Consider the following 12,385-nt stretch of genomic DNA (forward strand, 5'->3'; position numbering starts at 1 on the left):
AGGAGATGAAGAGGGACAGGCAGCGCCCGGACGGGGCGAGAGAAGTGACCCGCGACCACTTCATCGTAGTTATAACAATGCAGCGCAGCGAGGATACAGACGTTTGATCGATGAGCGCGGTTCACACGCTTCACTGATAAACCATAGCTGTAGAGTAACATCAGGCTTCACGATCAAAGAAAGTTTCTATATCCTGTCAAGACTTCTGTCCACATCCACGCGCTCCCTCTCTGAGTCTGCTCAACATAACGAATGATGGCCGAATGGTGCGTCACTATGGGACGCCATTATCTCCTCTGCTTTGGTGGTCCAGCGTGCTGAAGCACCTTTCCTTAGCATTTAGAGGATTCGAACAGCTGTTATCATGGCTGCCACTGAGATACTTCTGGGTCATTTCACTCAGTCAGGAACCTTCCTGAGCAAACCCAGGACCAACTCTGACATCTTCCTCGCACAGCTGGAGTCATGGCTCCCTCTGCTGGACACAAGTCAAACTTTTCCAACTCACATCCAGACTGATTTTCAATGAAAAACCGTTGAATAAATGCAGATTTCTGGCTCTCTGATAGCGTCAAACAAACCAGAGAGGTGAGAAATGAACCCAGGGAAACAAGACACACCGGACTTCCTGTTAAGTTTGGAAATCAGAGAATCGTGCACACAGTCACTGCTGTCAGGGACACAGACTGAAAAACAGTCAAAACTTCAGCTTCATGTTGCTCCAGTCACACAAACTGTTTGCTGTGAGGCTGTCAGGATGTTGTTACTCCACCGCTGCTTGTTTAGCAGTATTTATGGATTTCATTTTCACGACCTTTGGCTTTAGAAAGCACACAAAAACGGCAGACGCTCCTCTTCGCTTCTGTAACACGAAGAACTGCAAAGCTCTGAGACGACATTTGGACCAGAAGCTCAGCGTAGAGGTCACGGGTGACGCAGCACAGAGACCTGAAAGCTCTGAGGTCGTATTTCTGTCATGGGAAGTCGAGTTGATAATAAGTTTGGTATTCAAGTGGTTTAAATCACTGCCAGGAAACTGACAACACACACGGCTGCTGCCTTATTCCCTTTTAAAAAATGATGAATGTTTTCATTTCAACGTCTTTAGGAACAGGAGAAGATTAAATGAAATCATTTCCATGCAAGCCTATTTGTTTTTTCAAAATAAAACGTAATAAATCGTAACAACTATTGAACTGTGAGCTATCAGTAATCCTCACCAATACCGACAGCGGGCAGGAGTCTGTACAGCAGGGACGACTAACTGCACCAAGGACCAAGTCCTGCAGACGAGACGAGAAGCTTTAAAAACGCCTCGGGGTGACAGATGACAGGAGGAAGAAAACAAAGAGAAAAACAAACAACAGTTTGTAAGTTTTACTGAGAGAAGGGGCGAACCAGCCTCCTGGTAAATCCTGAACATGAAACCAGATTCTCCGGATTCTGGTGGACTGATGGAGCCCATTACTGTGACCTGGGCTGCAGCCGGGATTTTAGAAACACTTTATAAATACAAACTGCCCCAGAGCAACCCCTCCCTCATAAGACATTTTGAGTATAGGTATCAAAAAAACTCATTTTATTTATCCAAGAAAACTTTTCAATGTTATTTTCAGTAAATTTCATCTCCCTACATGATGGTTTAAATGATGTTTCAAAGCCTTCTTCACACCGCCACCTACGTAATCCTGCTATTCATTTTTCCCCAAAACAAGTCGAACACCAGAATCTGTGGAGTGTAAAACGTGACCTCAGCGTCCTCCGTGGTAGCTTTGGCGTTGACGGTCACATTTCAGATGATTCAAGCGTTGTGAGATGAAATTACAAGTGTGACAGTCTGGCGACGCAGAGAGGAAAGTGGATCCGAATGCAGATTTGGATCCAAGATGGAGGACTGGCGAGTTGAGTCGGAGGAAGATCGGAGAAAAGAGAGCGAACACGCAGAAGGAAAAGAGTGACGTGATGAAAACTTCTTCAAAAACTTTAGGTTACGGCTTCAAAAGCATCTGAAACATCCTCCCTGATATAAACCTGTGGTTCCCAACCTGGGGGTCAGGACCCTCTCAGGGGGTCGCAAGATACATCTAAGGGGACGTGAGACGATTAAAAGATGGGAAAGAAGAGAAATACATGTTTCTGCTCCACAGAATTATGATTATTTTGGACTTCTCCCCCGAAATACTGGATCATCAGACCTCTGAAGAGTAATCAGATGTAACAGTCTGAGAAGGGAATTCACTCTGTGGTTGAAATGATCTCAGTTCGTGGGCACATGTAGCCTGCGAGGAGTCGTCGTAGATGGGCACCGCTTTGTTTAAAAAGGGTCACAAGCCAAAAAGGTTGATAAAGCAGAGTATTCTGAAGTCAACAAGAATGAGCCCTGAGCAACAAAGATGGAGATGAAGACGAGGAGACTGGCTGTAATCTGTTCAGGAAGCTCGTTATCATTCTCCAGAAGGGTGGAGCTAAAGGACGTCTCGCTAACACAGGAAGCAGAGCCCCTGGACAGCATAAACAAGACACCAGTCAGAGTGTTTGTGCACTTTGTGTCATAAACATTCCCGACAGGACGGCACGTCCACAACTTCACACTGATCCTGCATTCGGTCGGTTTCATGTTTGTTTCCACCGTCACAAACCTGCCGAGTTACTTCAACCAAATGTGCAGACATCCGCCCACACGGAATCCGCGCCCGCACAGTTACGCCGACACCTCCGCACATTTCCCCCAGATTTTAAACGAATAGAGATGCTGCTTGTAAAACTCAGAATGAACACATCTCCACCCCCTTGTGCATGTGTGTGACAGTTAGCGTTAAGTTAATGGTGCCGTATGAAAAACTAGATTTACTGCTCAGGAACTTTGTACCTCCACCTCCCAACTACCTCAGTGAGTGTAGAGAGACTTTTCTATAACGGCACGATGCTGCTGACGCAGTACAGACCGAGCCAAGGTTGCCAAGTTCAACTGTAGACACTAAGACTAATCCCCACCCCAAGCAGAACTAATTCACATCACTCATTTGTTCTCTTACTGTACTCACTGTTGATTTGTTCGCTTTCTTTTGACTAAATGAATTTTGTATGTGGATGTTTTGAATATCCAAAGAGTTTTAAACTTTAAGCAGATGCTTTATTTTAGAGCAGACAGGGAGGTAGGCCAGCCAACCATTTCATTTGAACCGAATGCAATGATTAGACAGGCTTACTTTTTATTTTTTCCCCCACCGAGCATTTGATTTATTGATTCCTGTCGAGATGTAAAGAGAACTTCAACAAATATAACAAAAATGCTTCTGAAATACATTATCTGCCCTAGCTTTAAATTAATATTGTCACATTACAAGCAAAAAAAAACAAAAAAAAAACATTCTGTTAATTCTGCAGATTTTTAGTCTGGATCACTGATGAAAACTGTAAAAGAAAATCTGCAGATTTCATTTGTGTTTGCTTACACTGAAGGGTCTTTTCCACTACAACAACTTATCGGCCGGCAACCCGGACTTTCCTATGACCCAGCTCTCCAGAGCCGACTGCATCCTCTAGAGCGGGTCTAGACCGAACTCTTTATAATATTATTTACAGAGACCCAACAGATCCCACCATGAGCAAGCACTTGGCCACAGCGGCAAGGAAAGACTTCCTTTAAGAGGCAGAAACCTCGAGCAGAACCAGACTCAATGGTGAGCGGCCAAACAATCTTCCTTGCAGTGCTCATCTAAACGGGTCCTATGTTATATTACCTGCAGAGTTCCAGTGGAGTCCTCCAGGACTGGCAGCGAGCCGCCGGCGCTTCCTGATGCTGACCCCGCTCTGGGAGGTGGAGTCTCCCGCTGACGTCCCTGAGCTCAGCACTGCAGCAGTAGGGGTGGAGGAGAGGATGGGGAGGAGGGACGTGGACAGAAATGGCATCTCCTTCCCCAGTGCAGGGGTGAGGAAGGCGGATTCCCTCTCTGATGACCTGCAGGGATTGAACAACAGAAAATTCAGTGACATCACAATCAGTCTTGACTTTCGGGACCGCTGCTGCACCTTTTCTGCGGTGTCTTCATATACAGTAGCTGTACAGGTGAGTTCACTGTAGGGAAGAAACTGGTGATAATTTTGATCATCAGTTAAGAAATGAGCCATAAAAACAGCAACAGCAGTGGGTGAGACGTTTGCTGTACAGAAATCACAACTTTTTCACAATTTTTCGACCCACGTAGAAAAAGAAAAACATTAACGGCTCCGACCACAGTCGGTGTTGACGGAGAACTGTATCAACGGGACAAATATATAACACGGGTTCAATAGAGCTGAAACTATTTGTCAATTAATCAATTAGGCGATCTACGTAAAATTAATCAGCAACTATTTTAAAAATCAATCAGTATCAAATTGTTTGTAATTTTTCAAGCATATATGCGAAATATTCTCTGGTTTCAGCTTCTTCAATGTGAGGCTTTGCTACTTGTCCCTGTTTTATGTGACAGTAAATCAAATACCTTTGGATCGTTGGGTTTAACAAAACAATTTTAAAAGAAGTCACCTCGGGCTTTGGGAAATTGTGATGGCTGTTTTTCACCACTTCCTGATACTTTACAGACCAGGATATCAATAATGAAATATAACTGTTGCAGCCCTAGCTGCCAGATACTCTGAGTTGAGGTATCAGAATCAGTATTGGGAGAGGAAAGGTTGGACTGGTTGCATCCCTATTCTCCTCCATGTTGGCCTTAAAGTCATTAAAGTGCTCAGAAAAAGTGGAAATTTAAAAATCTACAGCTCCATGACAACTGGGCAGACTCCACCTGCTGATGAAGATCGTGTGACACGATCAAAAGCTCCTGAACAAAATATTAAAAACGGACCTTGTGGGTCCGAGGTCGAGACGAAACTTTCAATATCAGCAACAAGACTTCGCAGTGTGACCGCTCTTCTTTCAGCTTTAATGTTCTGAAGAGCTTTCTGATTAATTTAATAGTAAACCTGACACTGGGAATCAAGTTTACAGTACAACAGGAAGGACGTCCAAAATGGCTGCCACTGTACATACTGCATCCTCTCAGTGTCAATAAACAAAGTTAATACATATATATATCCGGCTGCTGTGTTATCCCGATACCTGGCCTCTGAGACGACGTAGCTGCGGCTCCGCCATGATCCTCTGGTTCCACGTCTTCCCTTGTTTTTCCTCCGCAAGACAAAGTCCAGCAGCTGAGCCCAACTCCACATCTACGATCGACACGCTTTACCGCATCACGTCGGCGTTACCGTCTCCGCCACTATCTTGTTTAGTGGTTGACTTTTTTGTAAAAGTGGCACACGAACGCAACAGCCGGGTGTTTTAGAAGTACGGAAAAGGTTTTCAGGGTCCAAGCAGGAAACATAATCACACATGACTGTGTGGAGGTCCACAGCTGACGGGAAAAGGACCTCTCAAGTGTTCAATGCCCAATAGGGGTGTTACCTTACCTCACTGTGTGTGTGTGGGGGGGAAATCAACAGTCGAGTGCTTCAGATATCACAGTTTATCCAGCAGAGGCTGATCAGTCAGGAGGCCTTTGTGTCAAATGAAAGGAAACCTTCAACTGAACCAGGGAGGGGGGCAGACTAATGCTGCATTTACTCACAGTAGGAAAATCCATATAATTTGGCTGCTTAACATTATTACTTTAATGATGAGAAGCAGCTGAAACCAGATTCAGCCACCATCTTCTACCTGCAGAAGCTACAGCAGCTCCACAAACTGCACCACCTACAGGTGAAGTCGCATGCCTATAGGTCACCTGCGTGACATGAGTGGCAGCATGTGTGAGGGCATTTACTCTGAGGGGGCACTGTGATAGCCTAACCTACCTCAAACAACTGTCACGTCCCTGACTAGTGATTTTCTTATTTCGTTGTCGCCACCCAAGGAGCCGGTCGTCTCGCTCAGAAACAAACGTCCACAAGACGCAGACTGACCTACAGATCCCTCAAGACCTGCTACAGATGACAAGATTCAGGCATCAGTTGCTGAATTAGCTCATTTAAATTCTGTGTTCGGCTGCTTCGTCCCATGAAGTAAAACAAACACACAGCAATAAAAACACAACAAGCTCAGTTTAAGAACAGGGACGCCCTCCGACCCTTAATACCCATCGTCTGACGAAATCCCTGCTAATTATAGTCAACAACATGAACGCACCTCACTGATCTGAGAATGAAATAAAATTCTGAATTGATATTTATCAATCAGCAATGATCGTAGAGCCGAACTGAATCAGACTCAGCTGTCTAACAAACATCAGAGCAGCTTCCTCTGAGCAAAAACTTCCGCCACTTTATTAAAATCAAAGGCTGATTCACTTTCCACGACAGACCTGAAGGGTTTTCTTGGTTATCTTCGTTCTCACTTCATTTTTGTTTACGCCTCAGCTTGAAAACAAACACTCTCCTTCACAATTTGAGCGACCGTAAGTATTTTAAATGTAGTTTACGCAGCCGACACACTGAAGAGTTAGAGTTGGACACACTTGTGTACACAAACCCAAATCTAGCTGCCACAGGGGCAAAACGCTAGTTTCCTGAGAGAAACTTGATCACTATAGATATGTGATAAGTAGTACTTCCATTTGGGCAGGCATACTGTAGCGTCCACGTTGGGAAATGACGGTTTTTCCCCCCACTGACCAGAAAGGAATCGCACCGAAATGAAGGCTGGACAACCTTCTGAACATGTACTGGATCCAGTAGACCAGACCACTGAACGGCAGCTAGACCTCAGTCAGCCAGAGATCTGACTGGGAAGCAGAGAATACATTACACCTGCCATCACACTACAACTGACTTTCAGATCATTTTCCGTGTCTGTAGAGCTCTAATCGGCCTTGTGAAGCAAGTCAGGCATGCTTAAAACCTCCTGGTTCCTGAGGACTTTCACGTCCTCTAAAGGCAGCCTCAAAACTTTCCTTTTATTCCTTTTCAATAACCGACAATTTGACCAAACAAATCTGTTCCTATACGATCGCTATACGCCTACCTAAAGAGCCCTCCAGCTACACATCATAATGACCACACTTCCTTATATTTGCAGTACATTTCCCCCACATCTATAAACACCAATGTTTCCCTCCAGGCTCCCTGCAGGCTCTTGGCTTATCTTTCCCTGCATAGCTGCCATCACCATGGTGCCAGACAAATACTTTATGAGCTGCAACAACTGAGGAACAATGTTTCTGCTGGCTGCAGGAGGAGAAGTTTCTGAACTGACCACAGTTTCAACACAGCACTTTTTTAGGTAACTGGTGCAGCTGAGCTTAAGTCTCTCTAGTAAACATCATAAAAAAAAGACATCTGGTGGCCATCAGAACCATTATCTTCTACTGTAAGTCCAGTCTGCAGGGCATTTACTGTGAAACGTTTAAACAGGCACTCTGAGGGGGCATTGTGATAGCCTAACCTGCCTCAAACAACTGTCAAGCCCCTGCAACGGGACTTTCTTAAGGCCCCAGTGTGCTTCAAATAAAGTACGATTGTTATCCAGCATCTAAAACCCCCTCCCGCCACGCTTTTCTGATGTCAGAATTAGGGGTGACTCTGATTTATTAATAAATCCAACATCAACTTCTCATTGTGCGAGAAACAGAGGTTAACTGAAGTATATGTTCGGTGGATTTTCTATATTTTAGCAGCTGTTTGAGGAAACTACTGAGCCTTTTTAAACATCAAACTATATATCTGTGAGGAGTTTTTCAGCAGGAACCAACGGGCTCGCAGCTGAGAGCCGCAGACAGGAAGTCAGACGGTGCTGAGATCTGTTGACAAGAAGAAAAATACAGAATATCGCCAGCCTTGTCCTCTAGACTAAATCAATAAGCAGAGTTTATCTGATTAACATCACTTTTCGGCCTCGTTAGCCGTCTCCTTCCCAAAATGTGACGCGACAGCAGACAAAGCTGAGTGGCAGCACGAGTCGTGCTGATGCACAGAAAATACACTGCAGGCAGCAGAGCCCAGGCTGCTTTGTATGATTTTACAGGCTTTTAAAGTATATTCTAGTTCTAAACGTAAAACACATATTTAGGGAGTTACGAGTGGAATACAACAGCAGGCTGAGGAGGATTTTTACACAGTCCATGAACACATTTTGCCCCTCCGCCCAGTATCTTTAAAAGACCGTCAATGTGATCTTCAATCGGCACGAGCTCCATTCTTTCATTCTTCACACAACTACTGTCACTTTCCACGTGAACGCCCGTGTGCGACATCATAAATGTCTTATGAAAGTGTGCGCTGCGGGAATTTATGGAAACCATGACTGCCTCAAACTAAAAACTGTAAATCATTAGAAAATAATCAGCAGTAGTGTAAAATATATGCTGAAGGGATCAAACAAAAACCACCTGGTGTGGTCTTTAAAATCTTCAGTTGACCTTTGAACTTGATAACAGACTTTGCGTTACCTGAGTGGCGTGTCGGTCTCTCCCGGCTCGCTGCAGGTGGAGCGACGGGAGTTGGAGGCCGGCGAGGAGGAGGAGGAGATCGGCGGGGAATTGGAGGAGTGGTTAGATGCATGCGAGGAAGAGGAGGAGGAGGAGGTGGAGGTGTGGATGGAGTCCAGGGCCCTGGACAGCAGCAGCGAGGACGGCATACAGAGCCATGTCTCCAGGTCGGAGAACTTGGAGTAGCTCAGCATCTCCAGAACACTGCGGGAGGAGAGGCACACCAGCTGAATCTGAATCCTTCACTACATAAACTGCAGCTGCAGGCAGAAAGTTCATTTTCATCCCACTTTTTAAAACAAACAGAAAGGAGAAAAGATAAAAGAGGAAATAAAAGAGAGACAGAAAATATATCAAAACAAGGACAGAAATGTGCAGCGACTTTGCATCTCCGACACTCTGTGGGAGGCTGTTTCAGGGTTCACCTTCAGTTTCCAGCCTAGACCTCGAAGTCCCTGCTCTGAAGACCTGACACTCCTCTCCGAGGTCAGAGGTCATAACAGCTCCTTTCAGTAGAGAGAGGTCTCACCTTCTATGTCAAGAGTAACATTTAGAAATCAGCCCTACAGCTGATACCTGCGACAGTGTGTTGGGTGTCTCTGACAGCGATGAACCTCCAGAGAAGTATCAGCTGAATCTGCAGCTTTACGTTGTTTATCTGTTCGGCTGCAACTTTACTTAGCGCTGTCATGGCGTCGTTTCCAGAGAAAGAGCTGTCGCTCTGTAACTGCTGGAGGTGGAAATGAGCTGCTAACAAGTCCAACATGTCAACTTAAAAAAAAAAAAAAAAGGTCACAACTTGCTTCTTTGCATGTTTAAAGCTTGGGAAACGTGGTGTCTTATCTTAAGTATTTCTCTATAAACATTAAATATGCATGACTAAAGAAGCAACATCAAAGTTAAACAAACATATTTAGCAGTGGGAAGAACACAAAATGCAGAAATCTCTCATGAAATAACCCAAACTGTTTAAACTGTGGCAGAAAACAGTGTTCGTGTAGGATCCGATCGCTCACAGTAAGAAGCCGATTATAAAAAACAGGGTCTTTAAAAGTGACGAACGACTATTCTCATTATCAGCTAATTAATTAATTCTGTTTTTGAACAATGGATGAATTGTTCAGTGTATGAAATGGCAACAAAAATTAACACAAACCTGAATACAAAACACTTTATCAAGGCCAGCAGTGTGAAAACCCTTAGAAAGAAGCAGCAAAGCTTCACGAGCCACAGCCAGCAGATGTTTGCTGTTTTTAGATAAAATATTCTTTTAAATAATAATCAAAAAACTGTCTGCAGTATTTACTGCAGTACATTTGGCACACCTGGTTAACCCAAGTCTGCTATGTTTGTTATGAGTCGGTTACCTCTCCTCTCCCACTCCTGGGATGTCATCTTTCTCGTCCGCGGTTTGGAAGATGCAGGAAGTCCTGGAGTCTCGCGACGACAGCAAAACACAGGAGTTATCAGAATCCACGGACATCTTCAGCCATATCTGCAGGGGATCAGGAGCAGGTCAGCGAACAGTCTAAACACAAAAATACAGACGTTACACACTACGTTCAGCACGAAGGAGGGGTCAGGTAACCAAATCAGCAACATGAGGAGTCCTCATAATCAAAAAGAACAGTAAGGCAGATGTGTTGCCTCCACAGAGTCCGTTAGCTAGCTTCTTTAAAGTATTTGAGGACAAATCAGTGTGTTACTGCGCTCGCTTACAAAACCATTTCCACAAGCAAAAAAAAGAAACTATTCAAATGACCCTCAGTTTCTTACAGGTGTGCAGGTGTCTGTAGTCAGTTTACCTCATGGTTAGGTCCTTTTAACCAGTCAGAGCTAGCTAGCTGGCAAATTGTGCTTGTTAATTAGTTGGTAGTTAGCTGGTAACATTAGCTTGTTATTCAGTTGGTTAGCTAAACGGTGATATTTTTTGTTTGTTAGTTGGTATTTGGCTTTACCATTAGCTTGTTAAATGGTTGGTTAACTAGCTGGTTATTTATTAGTAGTTGGTTAGTTAGCTCATATTAACTTGTTAGGTAGCTAAGTTAGCTTTCTAGTAACATTACCTTGTTAGTTAGTTCCTAGCCAGCATTATCTGGTAACATTAGCTTGTTTATTAGTTGGTTAACTAGTTAGTAACATTAGCTTACTAGCTGTTAGCTAGCACCCTACACATAATATTACCTTGTTAGTTAGTTGTTAGCTTTCAAGTAACATTGGCTTGTTAAGTAACCTAGTTAGTTTTTTTTAACTAGCTTGTAAAAACAACTTTTAGGAGTTGGTCGCTTTCTCCTAACATTACCTTGTTAGTTGGTTAGCTAGCAGGTACCATTACCTTGTTAGTTGGTTATCTAAATCTAGGTCTAGAATTAGCTAGTTGGTTAGCTAGCGTGTACAAATAGTACTTGTACATGATAATACTTAGTAATAGTTGGTAGCTAGCGCCTAACATTACGTTGCTAGCTGGTTAGCTAACGCTAGCCGGTAACTAAGTAACAGGCCTACTGTTGCCATGGTGACACGGTTAATTCACCGTATCTGCAGCACTTAGAATGGCGGTTAAACTGCAGCCCGGAAGTAATGTATGTGTATGTGAGAGGTGACCAGGTAGCCTATGATAATAACTGACATTAGAAATATTTATTTGTAATTTGAAGGCTATAATTACGAATTGAACTAATTAGCCAAAGGGCCAGTGCGGCAGACAGGCGGTGCCACCACACGTGGTCACTGTTTGGGCTAGTCAGTCATTAAAATGGGCAACACCCGGTGAGAGTGATTACAGCAACACACTGGTTAAAAAAACACACAGGAACACAGCTTAGCTCCCAGTCAGAGTTCATGTCGGCACACGTTCAAACTTAAATTACTATATAAATGACGATTTGTCCTTTAAAACGTCGGTTTCGTTTTTCAGTCAGGATCCATCCGGTCAGCTGTCCGTCACTTGTGACATACTGCGGTAATCTGTCCGCTAATCTGTCCGCTAACAGCTCCGCACAGTTAAAACACACAAACCACAACATCAGCGACAGAAGCGGCTGCAACTGAGGACAAGTTTACCGTCTCTGAGTCTTCCTTCTTCTGCAGAAATAACTCTTCTTCTTCTTCTTTCCCCAGAGCAGAAACATCTGCTCACACTGGGCTCCCGCCTGGTAACGTGTCTTTGTCCTGCCCCGTGTAAAACATCCCAAAATACAGCCAGGCCGGAGCAGGCTCGGGTTTCACTGTGGTTCACTCACCGCACAGACGCCCAGCCCCACATCTGGGAGCGGCCGAGCCTCCATACTGTTCGCACTTACACTCATCAGCAGTCAATTAGCTGGCCCAGAGGAGGTCTGTCAGATCCTAAAGCCTGCCCCGCTCCCTCCTCCAGGGGAAACCACAGGTTAGTTTCACTGTAAATATAACCCATATCTCCAGTTTGGGAAGGAGGTCGTAAAACCCCGAAGAAGAAGAACTTTGAAGGAAAGAAAGAAAGAAAGAAAGTGGAAGGAAGGAAAAGTGAAAAGTCGAGGAGAAGAATGAAGGAAAATGAGAAGGAAGGAAGGAAGAATGGGAAGTGAACTGAAGACGGAAAGGAGGAAGGAAGGAAAACCACAAGGAAGTGGAAAATGAAAAGGGAAGGAAGGAAACTGGGAAGGATGGAGGGAAAGGGAAAGGGAAAAAGGAAGGAGACATGGAAAATCAACAAAATGATGGAGAACAGCAGGAAGGAGAAAAAAGGAAATAAACAAAAGGATGGAGAACAGCAGGAAGGAGAAAAAAGGAAATAAACAAAAGGATGGAGAACAGCAGGAAGGAGAAAAAAGGAAATAAACGAAAGGATGGAGAACAGCAGGAAGGAGAAAAAAGGAAATAAACGAAAGGATGGAGAACAGCAGGAAGGAGAAAAAAGGAAATAAACGAAATGATGG

At 44.2% G+C, this 12,385-nt stretch overlaps 1 protein-coding gene across 6 annotated transcripts in view; it reads right to left on the reverse strand.

Moving 5' to 3' along the window:
- Nucleotides 1-11,960, reverse strand: part of ankfn1 (ankyrin repeat and fibronectin type III domain containing 1) — a 127,500-nt gene extending 115,540 nt beyond the window's left edge. For 2 of the 6 annotated variants that reach the window (XM_044178262.1, XM_044178259.1), the window contains exons 1-4: nucleotides 11,532-11,959; nucleotides 9,836-9,963; nucleotides 8,430-8,672; nucleotides 3,744-3,961 (exon numbers count right to left, since the gene is read on the reverse strand). In XM_044178262.1, the coding sequence (XP_044034197.1) occupies nucleotides 3,744-3,961; nucleotides 8,430-8,672; nucleotides 9,836-9,951 (577 nt within the window). In that variant the 5' untranslated portion in view covers nucleotides 9,952-9,963; nucleotides 11,532-11,959. Of the gene's footprint in view, nucleotides 1-3,743; nucleotides 3,962-8,429; nucleotides 8,673-9,044; nucleotides 9,240-9,835; nucleotides 9,997-10,770; nucleotides 10,926-11,531 lie in introns of those variants that run through there. The other 4 variants (XM_044178264.1, XM_044178260.1, XM_044178261.1 and 1 more) reach the window with 4 other exon arrangements.
- Between the last annotated feature and the right edge of the window lie 425 nt (nucleotides 11,961-12,385).

The sequence above is a fragment of the Siniperca chuatsi genome, linkage group LG20 (genome assembly GCF_020085105.1).
Source record: "Siniperca chuatsi isolate FFG_IHB_CAS linkage group LG20, ASM2008510v1, whole genome shotgun sequence".
NCBI lineage: Eukaryota > Metazoa > Chordata > Actinopteri > Centrarchiformes > Sinipercidae > Siniperca > Siniperca chuatsi.